Source organism: Ovis aries, chromosome 1 (assembly GCF_016772045.2).
Source record: "Ovis aries strain OAR_USU_Benz2616 breed Rambouillet chromosome 1, ARS-UI_Ramb_v3.0, whole genome shotgun sequence".
NCBI lineage: Eukaryota > Metazoa > Chordata > Mammalia > Artiodactyla > Bovidae > Ovis > Ovis aries.
The window spans coordinates 7,681,973-7,699,113 of NC_056054.1; the positions used below are offsets into that span (position 1 = coordinate 7,681,973).

Consider the following 17,141-nt stretch of genomic DNA (forward strand, 5'->3'; position numbering starts at 1 on the left):
TCAGCAGCAGCGAGGCCTCAGGATGAAGGACCCCCGCCAGCATCTTCGGCCAGGACTCCGGTTTCCGGGTGTGAGACGCTTCTGTTGTTTAAGCCGCACAGGCTGCAGAACTTCACCCTTGCAGCCCAAGCTGAGCAAGACGAGGGCCCACGCTTCTCTACGGAGAGATCAGAAGTTTAGGAAAAAAGAAAAAGGACATTCATCGAGCTTAAGAAATAGCCTTTCTTCTTGAAACTCGGTGTGGTGCTCATACATGTGAATGCACTACAAGCCACTGTTCAGTTTAAAACAACTAATTTTATGTTAATTTCAACTTAACACATTTAAAAATAGTAGAAAAAGAAACTCATTTATTTTTACCTCGTGACCCAGTGCGTGTCTGCATGCTAAGTCACTGCAGAGGTGTCCGACTCTTTGCGAGCCTATGGACTGTAGCCCGCCAAGCTCCTGTCTATGGGATCTTCCAGGCAATAACACTGGAGTGGGTCGCCATTAAGGAAATTACTTATTTCGGCTGTGCTGGGTCTTCATCGCCACACTTGGGCTTTCTCTAGTTGTGGTGTATGGGCTTCTCATTGCAGCGGCCTCCTGGAGCACAGGCTCTAGGCATGCATGCTTAGCTGCTCCGTGGCATGCGGGATTTTCACAGTCCAGGGATTGAACCCATGTCTCCTGCATTTCAAGGCAGACTCTTAACCACTGGACCTCCAGGGAAGCCTGTCTTTTCTTTTTGCTGATTCAATTCTATTAAATAAAAACTTTAATAGAGTATCCACCCTGTGCTTAGCATTACCTGAAAGTCAAAGATATGGTTGATTCTGAGACTTCTGGCTTGTGACCTCTTAGACCCTCCGCTGCCCCTTCAGGGAGTAGCAGAACCTATGGCTTTCTTTCAGTTTGGCTGTGCTGGGTCTTAGCTACAGCCCGCAGGATCCTTAGTTGTGGCATGAGAACCGAGTTGCAGGATCTAGTTCCCTACCAGGGATCAAACTTGGGCTCCTTGTATTGGGAGCTCAGACTCTTGGCCACTGGACCACTAGGGAAGTTCCTTGTATGGTTAGTTAGAAACTGGACTGCGTACAGCCTATCTTCTTATGGGCTTGGCTCACAAGCATACCTATCTACTGTTTAAGTCTGTTTCTCTGGAGAAATGAAGCCCAAAGCCTGACTTCCCCTGCTCTCTTCCCCAGGTCCTAGGGTGGGAGCAAACCACAGGGCCTGGCACACAGCAACCTCCAGGGCGAATGTTCCTTGTGGTGGTGGTGGTGGTGGTGGTGGTGGTTTAGGGGTGCAGTCGTGTCCAATTCTTTTTGACTTCATGGACTGTGTAGCCCATGAGGCTCTCCTCTGTCCATGAGATTTTCCAGCTAATACTGGAGTGGGTTGCCATTTCCTCCTCCAGGGGTCTTCCTGCCCCAGGGATCGAACCCAGGTCCCCTGCCCTATAGGCAGATTCTTTACCACTGAGCCACCAGGGAAGTCCACAATGTTCCCACGTGGGACACAAACATCACTTATGTGAGGAAAGTCAACCAAATCCAGCTGGGACCTCAGGTGCCAGAACTGCTGTGGAGATTCTCCTCCATGTCCCCATGCTGCTGGGCAATGCCCCTCAGAGGCAGGCAGCACTGCTCATGCCGTCTGCTCCAGCCAGTGGGTAACAAAGGTGACCAGGCAGAGCTGCAAGTGATCCCACAGACGCCTGCCTTATTGCATCACCCTGTTTCCCCTGCTGATGGCAAATGAACGGCCAGATAAGTGGGGGGTCACCCTCTACCAGTCTCCCTGAACCCGGCTGGCTATGCCCGCTCACACAAACGATGCTCATTTGGAACCATTACATCATGGCGCTTTGTTATGCAGCAAAAACTAACTGGATCTTGACTTCAGCCAGGCAGTCATAAGAAGCACTGGCACCATCAGAATTCGAACATGGACTGGATCGTGGATGACACTATTGTTTAGTCACTCAGTCGTGTCTGACTCTTGTGACCTCATGGACTGTGGCCCACCAGGCTCCTCTGTCCATGGGACTTTCCAAGCAACAATACTGGAGTGGGTTGCCATTTCCTTCTCCAGGGGATCTTCCTGACCCAGGGGTGGATGACACTGGGACTGTTAATTCTGAGGTGTAATTATGGCATGGCGTCCTTATTAGGTTGCATGCTGATCTATGGGAGAAATGTCATACTTGAGGTTTGCTGTAAAATACTCTGGCAAAATTGCTGAGAGGCAGGAAGGGGGCTCTGACACTGGCATTTCCTCTATTCTTGTGGGTTCTGGATCCTCCAGATGTGGATGCTCCCATCATGCCCTCCGCTCAGGGATGGAAGAGGGCAGCTCGGCCCCTAGCAGGATCCATGAAGGAGAGCTGGGAGCAGCTGAAGGCCCCACCGTGGACCAGACCATTGAGAATGGAGGAGCGTCTGGCGGCGACGCAGGAAAGTTCAGAGGCACAGGTGGAAAACAGAGCTCCAGGAGGCAAGAATCAGCTTGTGGATCCAAGTCCGTCTTACCGGCACGCACCACACATCTGACATGTTTCCACAGAATCTATGTGAATACAGGTATGCTTCACTTTACACAAGGTTTCCAAAGTCAACTGGCTTGAAAACGGGATTTCTAAGAGGCGCCTCCTGCCGCCGCACACTGTGAGCGGGCGAGGTGGATGTCCCCGGGCACCAGTGCCTGCCTGCGGGCCAGGACTCCAGAACAGCTTCTTGCTTAGCCGGGAAGCTCTCCCCCAATCGTGACAGGAGACTCTTCAGAAGCCGCAGCTTCTGTCTTACCACCCGGGACCCCTTATGACAACAGGCACGACTCGCAACAGCTTTCCTCACTGCCCCCGTCCTCGCTCAGGGCTCTGCCCAGGCCGTGAGCTTCAAATCCATGGTCTCGTCCCCCAAAATCACGGTTGACCGAGGTCATGCCATAGGTGTGAAGGCACACAGGTAGCTTGGCACACCTGCAAACCGCGGCCTTTCCCAGCACATGCGCTCCTGGGGCCGGGTCGGGCCTCTCCGTTGCCCAGGGTCCACACGAAACTTCCCATGTGCCACGATGTGAAGACACACCAGGGCTTTACTGGATTCGTAGATGAAGGAGAGTGTGCCACAGCAGGTGCCTTACAAGACAGACACAGAACTCGATACCTCACACGACTCTGGGTAAGGGCTGAGGGAACATAAACTCTATTTCTGCCTGTGTCAGGTGGCACACGGGATCTTAGTTCCCCGACCACGGACTGAACCCACACGCCTTGCAGAGAAGTGCTGAGTCCTAACCACCGGACAGGGACTTCCTGGGAATATAAATTTTAAGTCTTGAACTGTCAACCTGAGACAGGCTAATGTCTGGATCAAAGCCCATCCCAGCTCCAACCAGCCAGGATTCGCTCAGGGCAATTTTGAAAACTCCCATGCCCACTCCTACCCTGACCAATGGAACCAGGAGCACTGGGGGAGGGACCAAGAGGGCCTGAGCAACAGAGAATAGACCATGAGGTGGAGGAAAGCACCACCACGGCGGGAGCCCACCCTGTACCCCAGCCTTGACGGCTGGGTGAGCTGGAGAGCAGACGTGCTCCCCTGCAGTCAAGGAAAACAGGACCATCAGGCTGCTGGCCTGCTTGCTTTCAGCCTTTCTGAAGAACGACTTACCTCCTTGAAGGTGACTGCCATGGGCTCCCCTCTTTCCACTGTCTGGCAGCCCCTGAGACTTCAAGTCATGATGGAACCCCGCCTTGAGCTGCTGGGCGACTGTGTGGTGATGGGCTGGACAGAGGTCCTCGGGAGTGGGGTGGGGGGGGGGATACTCCAGGGAGACTCTAATTTGTTATGGCACAAGGCTGCTTCTAGGTATCTTGAGCTGCTCTGAATAAATCGCTCCCCAGTTAGGAAATTTATGCCCCGTCAGCACAGAAGCAGCCTGAAGGCTGGGAGACTCACAGTTCACGGTCTGTCCTACGGACAGTGTCTCCAGTGTGGGGACCGGGGCTCCTACGGCCACGGTGTGGAGCATACCACACAGCTACCAAAATCCTGAAGACAGCCTTTTCTAGATTCAGCTAAGACCTGTGAGTAACGTGGAACTGAAACACTGACGTTTACAGGCAGCAGTAACAATGAACCACGAGGAAAGGCACGGGGAAAGTATGAACCGTTATTTACAAACGAATGAGTACCAGGAAAATAAATGAAAGAAACAGCTTTTTGCCCTTAGGATGAAGAAAAATAAAATAACCACCAAGAGGCATGGAGTTTTGAAAAGTATATAACAGATTTCTTCTTTTATTTACAATCAAGTTCTGTTGGGCAACATAATTAAATAAATAAAAGATGTGCCCTGGCCTGTGAACTTCAACTCCTCTCAACACAAGTCCTCTGGACAGCAAATGAGGGAGGCGAGGGCAGGGGAAAATGGGGCGCGTGAATCACCCCACTTGCCCTGCCCTAGCACTCACCCCCAACAACTGTCTGGAGAACAAGTATGGAAGGAAAGAAAAATAAAGTGCAATGAGTAAGTGATAAAAAATAATGGTGTTTCAGCCGCTCAAGAAACTAAAATTTTACAAACAACTAAGATGGTAAAGATACATTTTTTTTTTTTTTTTTTAAAAAACCTGCACAGGCCAGTTTTTCCCTGGCCTTGTCACACGTCCTGAAATCTAAAGATGGCATTTCCATGCTTCCTGGAATGGGCTTCCTGCACTAAAGCACCGATGGGGTATTGCACGTAGGCCTGGCAAAGGGGCACGACCCGGAACTGCTGGCTCGGGGATAACACACCCGAGGCCTCCGATCCCACCCACCGGCCACCCTCACCCCAGCGTGGCGGGAAGACGGTGGCGGGCCGGCGGCTGGGACGTTCCAGGTGATTCGGGAAATCAGTCTCTGCTGACTGACAGCACACCCGCTCTTCTGGAAAGAGTGTTTTGCGCTTCCTCTGCTACCCCCGCCCCCAACTTTTTTTTTTTTTTAATGAAACAGATTTATTTCTTAGTCAAGAAACAGATATGTAGAACTGTTGGCAGCAGGGGTGGGGAGAGGCAGTTTTGGAGAAGAGTTGCTTTCCAAGAACACTTCGGGAGAGCTAGGGAAATCCCAACAGTGATCAGATGAGGCCAGAGTAGGAGCCTCGAATACAGACACAGAGCAGCAGGGAGGGCCGCAGGCCCCCGCCTCCTCAGAGACCAGGGCAGCCCCACGGGCTGAGGAGGGGCGGGGGGTTCCTGTTCGGGTTTCTGTTGATCCGATGATTAAAGCAGGTTCCCTGGGAAAACGACCCAGGGGGACAGGACATGCATCAGGCCAGGACCGACCCTGGAGGACGGGAGAAAGCACGGGGGAGGACCAACGCCCCGGCGTGGGGGCGCCTTTGGCACTGAGGCCCAGGAGAGCGCGGGCGCCCGCGCGCCCCCACACTGAGGTATGCGAGACGGGCGCCAGTAGTGTCGTTCCCCCCTCGAATCAGGGCAGGACCCTGAGCCCCTGGCTGAGGGACCGCAGCGTCAGTGTTCTCAGTGTTAACTCTTTCAGGCTGGGAGGGGCCTTAGCCACGACCCTCAGGAACCCTGCTCGCAGGCAGGCCCCGGGGCCCCGGCTGGAGCTTTTCTCGGGAGGTCAAAGCCACACCCAACACGCCACCTGCCAGGACAGAGCTGTGGGGCCCGCCTGCTCCTCCAGCTCCAGACCGCTCTCTCCCGACGAGGGGCTGTCAATACTCCGACCACAGCACGGCCTTACTTCCTTTGTCCACAGTGACCACGTGGGAGCCGGCGGGGGACCAGGCCACCGCGTTGATAGACGAGCTTCAAAGGGAGAGGTGGGGACACGGGTGAGACCTCAGTGAGCTGAGCGCCAGGCTCCCTCCAAGGCTCTCTCACCAGCAGGGAGTCAGTCAGGCCTGTCCCAGCACCCGGTTTAACGCCAGTGTGGCCCCCCCCACGCACAGGCAGGCGCTCACAGAGCAAAAGAAGCCCGCCGTGATTCCAGGAGGCAGTTTAGGAAGAAAGGGAGCCAGGCCTTATCACGTTTGCCCTCAGGGAGTAGCTCTGAGAGAATTAAGAGGAGCACCTCAGGGCGGGCAGTGAGCAGCCTGTCTTCTCAGCAGCAGCTGAGCCTGTGGGGACAGGCCGAAGCTGAAAGAGAAGGGGCCTGGGGGAAAGTATGTGAACACCAGTGGTCACAAGCAGTCAGTTTCCTGAGGAAAGGGACTAGAAGGGAGACAGGGCCGCAGAGGGGGAGGAGAGCAGTGAAGGGGCGGGAGGAAGCGGGGGTGTGCACACGATCAAAGAGGCAGAACGCAAGCCTTTCTCCAGCGGCCGCCCTAACTTGTCCTGGAACGTGAATGAGCAGGACCCAGCGGTCTGCGGTCCAGTGAGAACGGCCCCAGCTTCTCTCCACTGACCTCACCCGCAGCAGAGCACCTGAGCGGACATGGGCCTCGTGGGGTCGACCTGGGCCCATGCCCGGGAGAGCACCGGCCCCTGGGATGGAGCCACAGGCCTGCTCAGTGCCTCAGAAGGGCTGCTGTCTCACCTGTGATGCTTTGAGAGGATCTTCTCCACTTTCCCGGACAGCACGTTCCAGATGTACAGCGAGCCCTCGGCCGCGCCCGCTGCTACATAACTGCCGTCAGGGCTGGAGGACACAAGAGAAACGGCGTCCGTCACCCACTCTCAAGTCAGCATCCTCACAAGGACCTCTCCCCAGGAAATCAAGGTTTGCTCTTCGCTTACAAGTCAAACTCATGACCACTCCTGAGTACCCAGGAACCCCGAGATGCTATTCACAGCCGTTTTGGCTGCAAGCTGCTAGACCGTTATCTGGCCTCACCAGCTACTGAGAAATGGTGCCACTGCAGCACTTCTGCGGGGCACAAGTCCCCCGTCATGTCGAGCACACAAGGAGGTCAAGGGCAACCCCAAGTGGTGAAGGGTTTCCCTGAGCTGGGGGACTGCCTGGTCACACGGTTCAGCGAAAACAGAAAAGCAACGATGTGCGGACTGTGGAGGAACTTCCCCACAGTGCTAGCCCTGAGCCTGGCAGTGTGTGAGAACGGCCACGCTCAGACAGGAGAACAGGAAAGGGAGGGAGCCCATTCCGCTGTGCTCCAGGAGACTCCCCACCCTTCCCAAAAAGCTCTCAGAGCTCTACTGTAATGAGCAGACAGAGAACAAGCCAGTCCATCACCACACCTTCCGGGGTGGCACACATTCTCAGTCACCGAAGGGACACTTCAGACAGAGGGAGTGACAGCGACGTCCAGGACTGAACTTGCAGGTTTGCTCCGGACACTTGCTCGCATGGAGACGCTGTACAGATTCAGCTCATTTCCCAGTGGGAGGAGGCCCCTGCTCTAACCTGAGATGAGCCGGGCTGGGGTGGGCAGGCTGGGGCAGGAGGCACGCCTCCCCACTAACCTGAACACAGCTCTCGTCCAGTCGGAGCCGCACTTGAAGCCTGGTGCGCTGAAACAGACAATGGCACCGTTACCCTGGAGTCCACGCCACTCAGGGCGTAAGTGCAGGCAGGCCTCTGGAGACCCAACCAGAGTGTCTTCAGTTACCTGAATGTCTGTCTGACAGCATTTATTCGTAGGTCTATAATTTTCAGCAGGTCATCTCGAGAGCAGCTGAGGAGTTCAGTTCTTTCTGGGTTTAAGTCCAGGGCAGTGATCTTTCCCAAGAGCTCCATCTCTCGGACAATACTCTCTGATCTACAAAAAAGATGGAAAATCCGCGAAAATGTAACAGAAAGGTCAGAACTTCCCCATTCCAAGCAGGGTGGCATGCCATGGAGCGGGAAGAGCAGGCAACTCAACGAGAACACACCACTCTCCAAGGACAGCAGAAGCACTCCCAACCCCACACAAACCACCGCAGCCTCGGCTTCAATTATTTTGCCATCAACAGATTCTATTAAGTAGTTGTGAGTATCAGAACTCTGAAGCTGGTAAGAATTAATTTCCTTGCTCATTTCTGAAATATAGTAATTGCCAATCAGAGCTTCTGATCAGTATGAACTAAGCAGGGCTACTGTTTAATTTGTTTTACTTCAATTTTATCATTTCAGCTTATCCAAAGAGATGTAAATCTGCTTTAGCGGGTCTGGGCTGCCTTCTATGGACAAGTGTGGACTCTCCCGGGAATCCTGCCGCACAAAGTTCAGCTCCCAGGCCTTCCAACCCATCCTGGCAAACTCTAGACACGGAGCCTGGACACCTGGCCACCTCTTCTTCTGCCTTTTCTTCTCCCAGTTCTCCTCTGGGCCGTGGTCCAGGCCAGGTCTGTGAACAGCAATCCTGGACTGGGCCCTGCTGGTGATACAGCCAAAGGAGCTACAAACCCTTCTGTGGTCATTCTGTTGTAAACTTTCAATGACAAGATTTCCTATCCCAAACCATAACGAAGTAAGAGAGTTTACTTTATTGTGGTCGCTCCATCTCCTGGGACTTGGGGTCTTCATCTGTTAAATTAGGGGATGGAACAGGAGCCTTCTAATATCCAGTTTAGCTCTATAATTTCATACTTCAGTTCAAGTGTCAGCCAACCAGTACACCTGAAGCTAACCACCAGTTACCCACTTCTAACCAACCCAGTCTCAGCCTGACTAGACGCCTCCACTTTCACTCCTCACACCTGGCCCACCTCCGAGACCTCAGCTTTCTGTCCATTTCCAGCCACTCAGCCCTCAGGACAGCTCCCTGGGTGCTGCCCTCCTGTCGTTTCACACACCAGCTCTAATAAATCAGCTGTCATGTCCTCAAAGTGCTCCTGTGAGGATGTCTCAATTTCTCTCCCATCCAACGTCTCAAAAAATTCTGTTTTCCCAAATACTCTATCAGAAGCTGCCAATTAATGCCCTTTTCTGAATATGTTCACTGCATCCTCTCCCTAAAGGTGTCATTTATTCTCCATCTTGCTTTACTTCTTTCTCCCCTTCCTCACCCTCCACATCCAGCTTGCAATGAGCTCTGTCCAAACTCTCCCAGGAACTGGCTCCGGCTCCACATCGCCCTCTACTGCCCTGAGTTCAGCTCCTCAAGGCTCCGGTGACACCCTCTAAAACTGCCAGTGTAATCTACCAGACTCTCGTGAAGGAATCTCTGGCTAAACACCCGGCAGCTTATAAGATCAAGTCATTCATCAACAGCGTCCGAAGCCTGCGGCAATCCGACCCCACCTACCCTGTCAGTCTCGTCTGCCCTCGGCTGACTCGCCCTGCCAGCTGCCCTCCGGGGCTCTTCTCTAGACTCGTCTTGAGAGACAGTCTTTAACGTCCTTGGACACTGGTGCCCAGCCCCGCTTCAGCACACCCTGCAGACTTGTATGTCGGTCTCCCCAGTTACACTTGAATCTACCTGACAACCTAGCTGTTCAGCTGTTGACCTAGCAGCTAGTAAAGCGACTAGTGAGGGCATAGGGCACGCTCAGAGGTGACGACTGTGGCATTCTACTCCAGGGCAGAAACTATCCAATACGGAAGATGACGCCGACTGGAGCCGTCTCTGCCATTTCCAGGGCAGAAGCGCAGCCCACGCACGGGACACCAGCACAATTCCACTGCCCCCTCATCTGCCTTCCCTCCAGGCTCACGGGTGTTTTACCGGATGTCCCAGAAACGAATTTTCTTGTCAAAATGCCCACTCATCACACACTGCTCTGTGCAGACGATGTCATTGCAGCTGGATCCCGCAAATACCGTCTTTATGCCTGAAAGGAAGCCGAACACGAGCAGTCACGCAGAGGCCCTTCCGGGGCGCGCCGCGCACCACTGCCCCTCACCCTTACTTAAGCCATCGGAACCGTTTATGTAAACGAAGCTCCGAAACTCGAAAAACAGTCCCTACATCACCACCACCCGACATGAGACCAGGCTTGAAATTCAAAGTGTATCACACTAGATGCAGGCTTTAACGCAGAAACAAACAGCTCCGCGGTTAGTATCGAATTGTTCACAGACAGAGACTGAATTTCCTCACAGACTTTGCTGCGTAGATCCCAGAGTTTGAGGGTCCGGTCGTGACTTCCAGAAACGATACGCGCGTTGTCCAGCAGGAACTTGGCAGACAGCACTTTGCCACTGTGTCCCGTGAGCGTGTGCTAGGAGACAGAACACAGCCAGGGTGAGGCGCTGGGTGCAACGCTGGGAGTCAGGGGCCACCTGCCCGGGAGCCAGGGCCTCCAGACACCCTGAGGTTCAGTCAGGAGAACTGAGGCAAAAGGATGAGCGGCTCAGGGGAACACCCAGAAAGCCTGTCTCTGGGTACCTTCCACGGGTGAGGTATCAAGAAGAGGAGGATAAATCTCCCATCATAAATAAAAGTTAAAAAAAAAAAAAAAAGGTAATAGAAAAATGAAAAATCCAACACCACTTGAACTTCACATGGCCACATCCTCAGAATAAGGGAAGAGCAGACAGAGGACCCAAACAGACATTTTTTCAAAAAAACACACACAGATGGCCAACAGATACGTGAGAAATGTAAGCTGGTGTAGCCACTAAGAAAACTGTAAGAACAAGCCCTCTAAAAATTAAATAATTGAAACCCCGTATGATCCACCAATTCTATTTCTGAGTACTTTTCCCAAAGAAAACAGAACCACTAATTTGAAAAGATATATGCACCCCTATTTTCACTGCAGCATTAATCACAACAGTTAAGATATGGAAGCAAGTTAAGTGCCCGATGGCAGACAAATGAATAAAGACATGGAAAATATATACAATGGAGTATCAAGTCATAAAAAAAGAATGAAATTTTGCCATCTGTGACAACATGGAGGAACCTAGATGGTATTATGCTAAGGGAAATGAGTCAGACAGAGATGGATACCATACAATTTTACTTATATGTGGGATTTAACACCACACAAAACAGAAACAGACTCAGATATAGAGAACATACTGATGGTTGTGGGGGGGGGGGGGTTGGGGGTATGAGAAAAAAGATGAGAGAGATTAAGAAGTACAAACTCCCAGTTACAAAAGGGTTCACAGGGATGGGGTTTGCAGCCGGGGAGTACAGTTAATAACACTGCAATGTCTTCGCTGACAGATGATAGCTGGATGTATGGTGATGATAATCTGGCAACGTACAGGAATAATGAACCACTATTTTGTGCATCTGGGATTAATAGTGTGGTAGGTCAATTTGAAAAAAAAAAAAAGGATGCATCAAAAAAGTATGATGAAGTACTCAGTAAAGGCTCTACTAAAGACAGCATACAGAATGCAAATAAAAATAGGATCTCTGCATTTAGTCTTATTAGCCAATGAAATGGAAAAGAACAATACATATACAAATGGTATCTATTTAATAATATTAGATTTATGCTGCCTCTTTAACCTTGTGTGTTACAGAAAAATAACGTTTGTCTTCCAAGAGTTAAAAAAAACACACGTAGAAACTTCCTGAATCTGTATCCTCTATCGAGGCTAATTACACAACTTAAAAAAGGGGGGAGGGGATGAGCACCTCCTTGAAATAAGCACTATTACAGATACCTGTCTGTACTATTCTTGCCATTTTCTGGAACTCTGAATTATAAAAAGTCAGTTTCCTATTTAAAGTCAGACCAGGCAGGATCACTGGAGGCATAACTTATAAAAGGAAACATCAGGACTCTTTAGATAAACAATTAAGACTTCCAGGGGTTTTTCAGAGGTTTCAGCTTGAAACATCAGACCGCAGCCACAGAGTCCAGCTTTCCCAACAATCCCATCTTTATGTGACCAGCTGTGGGGTGCCAGCCACGGCGTCTCCCCAGGGTGGCCAAGGAACGCAGCGCGGGGTCGTAACTGAGGGTCGCCGCCCTGTACCCATGACCGCACTACTGGAGCCCGAGGGGAGAGCCGGCTGGGGGCGGCAGGGAAAGGATTTGGGGGGTCAGCCCCTGTCCTATTTCTCAACATGGATCAACATATTTACATGTGGAAATCTCAGAGGCTCAGAAGGCATTCAAGTATTCACCAGTGTTTCTTATAATTTTTTTTAAAAGGGGCTTTTTTTTTTTTGATGATGGATTTTAGCTCCCCAACCAGGAACTGAACCTGGGCCCTTGGCAGTGAAAGTGTGGCACAGTAACCACTGGTTCGCCAGGGAATACCATCCTCACCACCCCAAAAAGCAGCTTCTGAAAGACCCTAATATACTTACTATAACTACTACCTTCCTAGGTTTCACTCCAAATCCCTGAGCTCAGATCTCAAAGTTGAGAGTTAACATTGTAGATACCAACCTTCCCTCTCTGCCCAGTAGAACAACTCTACACCATCACAGGAACAGAAAGCTCAGGGCTGCACGTACTTCCCCTTTTAGAAAGGGAAGTCTGCCCGGACTCCAAGACTCCTTCCTCTCACGTTTAAACCTTTCTGAAGCTGGAACAGCATCCTACAATCGCGGCCAGCCAGGTGGCAGCCATGCTGAGGCTGTGTGACAACTCCCTACTGATCCTTCTGAAAAGATCAAGAAAGCTCTAGCAACAAAGCTTATGTTAAATACAGTATATTTAACCTGTTCTACTGAGCAATGCCCAGTAGCAATCATCTAATCTGCACAAACCCTGGGGAAAGACCAAAAACTCGTGCAGGTACTTCTCATGCTATGTAAGCTGTTAGTAAAAAACTATTTCACCAAAAATTTAAAATCGCTTTTCACACACACAGGGAGGAAAAGACACTGCTCGTTAAGTGAGCAATGCCAGTGCACTCATTGGGCTGACCCTAACTGCATGTCAGTACGGAAATATCCCTACATATTTATCCACTACATTTTTGTTTGTTTCTGTACATTTTTTTCCCTCCATTGGAGTGTAACTGCTTTACAATGTTGTTTTAGTTTTGTAACCCACGGCATTCAAAACTGCGTAGCCTGGGAATGCACTTTTAACTTCACGGCACAAGCAATTTCCCATGTGACAGCTGAAAATAGACGGTTTGGGGGTCCCACTGTTTGGCCAGAATGCTCTGGGTCTCTAAGTCTAAAAAAGACGAATCTCTTCCTCATGCTGCTTAGAAGGATGACCCATGCACATGGCACAGTTGACCCTCTAGAGTTTTTGTAATGTAATTAATATAGGCAAACAGTCTATAATAGGTAAACCGTCTTCAAGTAATGAGATTATAATCTAATTGAAACTTCCCTGGCCAGCAGACACCTAGATCCCTTTAAATGTTTCAATACTGCAATGAACATCTATGAATATAAGGCTTCCTTGTGACTTATTTCCTAGCTCTTCACGTGTTACTTCTAAAAACTCTGGATTCCTGCTTATCTTGTTCTTGTCCAGTGGGACAAAACCTCAATGAAGCTAGCTAGTTCCATCTCCATGCTCTCAATAGTATGGAATGGAGCTCCTGCAAGGAAAACCAACCAATCCATCCTAAAGGAAATCAGTCCTGAATATTCACCAGAAGGACTGATGTTGAAGCTGAAACTCCAATACTTTGGCCACCTGATGCGAAGAGCTGACTCATTTGCAAAGACCTTGATGCTGGGAAAGATTGAGGGCGGGAGGAGAAGGGGACAACAGAGAATGAGATGGTTGGATGGGATCACCGACTCAATGGACATGAGTCTGAGTATACTCCAGGAGTTGGTGATGGACAGGGAGGCCTGGTGTGCTGAAGTCCATGGGGTCACAAAGAGTCAGACACAACTGAGCGATGGAACTGAACTGAAGTGATTAAGTTAATTTAAGTGGATCAGATTTATTTCCAATTCTTTTACCCATTCAGTATTTTTGATACTTTTCACCTGCCAATGCAGGGGACGTGGGTTCGAGCCTTGGTCCGGGAAGATCCCACATGATGCAGAGCAACTAAGGCTGTGCTCCCCAACTATTGAGCCCACACGCCCTAGAGCCTGTGCTCCGCACCAAGAGAATCCATCACAAGGAGAAGCCCACACACAAGGAAGAGTTGTCTTTGCTCGCTGCAACTGGAGAAAGCGCAAGCAAAGCAATGAAGACCCAGAACAGCCAAAAAAAAGTTAACATTTAACTTCTAACACTACTTCAAGGTTTTATCTTCCTCTTTCAGAGCCAACATGGGCTCTGAAGTCAGAGCAGCCTGACTTCAGCGGAGCGCTCTCTACCCCGTGCTACAGGGCTGCCCACCACGCAGGCAGTAACCATCAGCGGCAACCAAGACAGGTGACCTCAGAGAAATGCAGACCTTGATGAGGAGGTTTCTGAAATAAAAACCATCATCTGAGAGTCAGTCCACACTGAGGCCCTTTATCCACATCAACGTTAGAGAAGTCGGCAGGGCAGTTTCTTCAACCCGGTTCCTCAGTTTCACACTCATCTTTGAGTTTTTTTTTTTCTCCTGGCTTTTCTGGGGGCTCAGATGGTAAAGCGTTTGCCTGCGATGCAGGAGACCCAGGTTCGATCCCTGGGTTGGGAAGATCCCCTGGAGTAGGAAATGGCAACCCTCTCCAGTATTCTTGCCAGGAGAATCCCCGTGGACGGAAGAGCCTGGTGGGCTACAGGCCATGGGGTCGCAGAGTCAGACACGACTGAGCGACTTCACTTTAAGATTTTTTTGGCAGTTGCAAACACCCCACCTTGAAAGGTGTTCTCTGCAAGGGACTCCTTCAGTGCCAGGCTGTTTCTAGGCCACCTTTCCTGAAGGGATTTAAAGGGAGCACTCGCCCAGCCACCCCGGACTTCTGGTCTCACCCAACACCACCCCTCAGCATATGAGGCGAGCAGACACTGACCAGGGCTTGGATCTCGTGTTTCAGAACACGGATGCCCATTCAAGCCCGCTAACATCCTCTGCAAACTAAAGAAGCCAGAGCCTCCTGGACAGGGAGCCTACTCACTTCCTGGGCCCTGGTAAGGGTTTCATGTGGTTTCTGTGGGCATGGGAACCTGCTAAAAAGGCCTCCTGACCGCCGCCACACATTTACCAAGTGAGCAGGCACGGCTGTGAGCACTGGTCCAACACAGGCTGCTACAAGCCCTGGCACTAGCCCCCAGCTCGAGGCTCCAGCAGCTCCTCTAGCAAGACTTGCCCACCTCTGCGAACCAGCTCACTCTACCTCCAGCTCTCCTCCTAATTTCAGACCCAAAAACTGACACCTACCTGTTCAGAACTCTTCTACCAGCTACAAATACCATCCTGCACACAACTCTTTGCTTCACTCATCTAAGGGCCTAAACTGCAAGAAGACTCTATCTCCCTTTGTACTCTTCAGACAAGTTTTGCTGTATCTCAGTTGAAAATGATTCAGGCCAATGGAACACAGGAAATAGCACAGGCCTCATTCCCAAGTCTCATCTTTCCATCTGTTCACTGCGTGACCCCAGGCAATTCTGTGGGCTTAGCTGAGCCTCGCTTTTCCCATCTACCTACCTCCCCTGGATTTCTGAGAATTAAAAGCAGTAACGTACATAACATAATACAGCTAGTGGGTGCAATGAAATTCCAGCAGAATTATCCAAATCCCTAAAGGATGATGCCAGCAGGTTTTGCACTCATTATGTCAGCCAATCTCAAAGACCCAGCAGCGGCCACGGGACTAGAGAAGGTCAGTCCTCAGCCCAGCTCCCAAGAAGGGTAGTACCAAAGAATGTGCTAACCACTGGACAACTGCACTCACCTCCCACGCTAGTAAGGTCATGCTAGTAAGTAAAATTTTGCATGCTAGGCTTCAGCCAGACGTCCAAGCTGGGTACAGAAAAGGAACAGGCACTAGAGATCGAATTGTCAACATTCGCTGGACTATACAGAAAGCAAGGAAATTTCAGAAAAACATCTATCTGTTTCATTGACTACGCTAAAGCCTCTGACTGTGAAGATCATGACAAACTATAGAAAGCTCTCAGAGCGATGGGAATACCAGACCATCTGTCTCTCGAGAAACCCGTACGTGAGTCAAGAAGCAGCTGTTAGAACCCTGTATGAAACAACTGACTGGTTCAAGATCGAGAAAGGAGTAGGGACAGGGCTGTTTGCTGTCACCCTGTTTGTTTAACCTATACGCTGAGCACATCACGAGAAATGCAGGGCTGGGTGAGTTACAAGCCAGAATCAACACAGGCGGGAAAAACATCAACCTCAGATATGTATATGATAGCACTCTAATGGCAGAAAGCAAAGAGGAACTAAAGAGCCTCTTGATCAGGATGAAGGAGCTGGTTTAAGACTAAATATTAAAAAAAATTAAGATCATCGCATCCAGTCCCATTACTGCATGACAAACAGAAGGGGAAAAGGTAGTGACAGATTTCCTCTTCTCAGGCTCCAGAATCACTGAGGACTGTGACTGCAGCCATGAAATCAGAAGCCTGCCTCCTGGCAGGAAAGCGATGACAAACCTAGACAGTGTGCTGAAAAGCAGAGACACTACTCTATCGACAAAGGTCCGTACAGTCAAGGCTATCGTCTTCCCAGTGGTCACGCACGGTTCTGAGAGCTGGACTGTAAAGAAGGCAGAACACCAGAGAATTGATGCCTTCAAACTGTGGTGCTGGAGGAGACTCCTGAGAGTCCCTTGGACAGCAAGGAGATCAAACCAGTCAATCTTAAGGGAGATCAACCCTGAATATTCACTGGAAGGACTGATGCTGGAGCTGAAGCTCCAGTATTTTGGTCATCTGATGCAAACAGATGACTCACTGGAAAAGTCCCTGATGCTGGGAAAGACTTGAGGGCAGAAGGAGAAGAGGGCATCAGAGGATGAGATAGTTAGACAGCATCACCGATCAAATGAACATGAACTTGGGCAAACTCTGGGAGGTGATGAGGGACAGGGAGGCCTGGCGTGCTGCAGCCCATGGGGGTGCAAAGAGTCGGACACGACTGGACGACGGAACAACAATGCACTAGCACACTTGACTACTGAGTCTGACACACAGAAGGTGCCCAGGCAAATGCCCTCTCCTTCAGGCAAATTAGTGCCTGCGGAAGTAACCAGCCCCACCATACGTTTCCACCAAGTAACTGATGGTTACCTGGAGAAGGCATGCCCCAGGACGGACCGTGACACTGCCAGAACAGGCTAGACCAGCTTTCCCGGCTGAGGATGCGGGACCGCCGGGCCTCAACTGGAAACACGTCTGAGACTTTGAACAGATGTGCACTGGGACCTCAGAGGCGCCCAGCCCTGCCCACAGGCGTCTGGCAGTT

General features: G+C 50.8%; 1 protein-coding gene and 1 non-coding gene across 8 annotated transcripts in view; both read right to left on the reverse strand.

Annotated features, from left to right (window-relative positions):
• Positions 1–4,259: 4,259 nt before the first annotated feature.
• Positions 4,260–17,141, reverse strand: part of ATG16L1 (autophagy related 16 like 1) — a 44,174-nt gene continuing 31,292 nt past the window's right edge. For all 7 annotated transcript variants that reach the window (XM_027967482.3, XM_027967478.3, XM_015091647.4 and 4 more), the window contains 6 exons: positions 9,985–10,105; positions 9,610–9,715; positions 7,570–7,719; positions 7,424–7,471; positions 6,540–6,641; positions 4,260–5,809 (listed from right to left, as the gene is read on the reverse strand). In XM_027967482.3, coding sequence (XP_027823283.2) covers positions 5,716–5,809; positions 6,540–6,641; positions 7,424–7,471; positions 7,570–7,719; positions 9,610–9,715; positions 9,985–10,105 — 621 coding nt within the window. In that variant the 3' untranslated portion in view covers positions 4,260–5,715. The remainder of the gene's footprint in view (positions 5,810–6,539; positions 6,642–7,423; positions 7,472–7,569; positions 7,720–9,609; positions 9,716–9,984; positions 10,106–17,141) is intronic.
• Positions 11,670–11,917, reverse strand: LOC114111333 (small Cajal body-specific RNA 6). Its single transcript, XR_003587411.1, has one exon. It is a non-coding gene; the product is annotated as a small Cajal body-specific RNA 6 (non-coding RNA).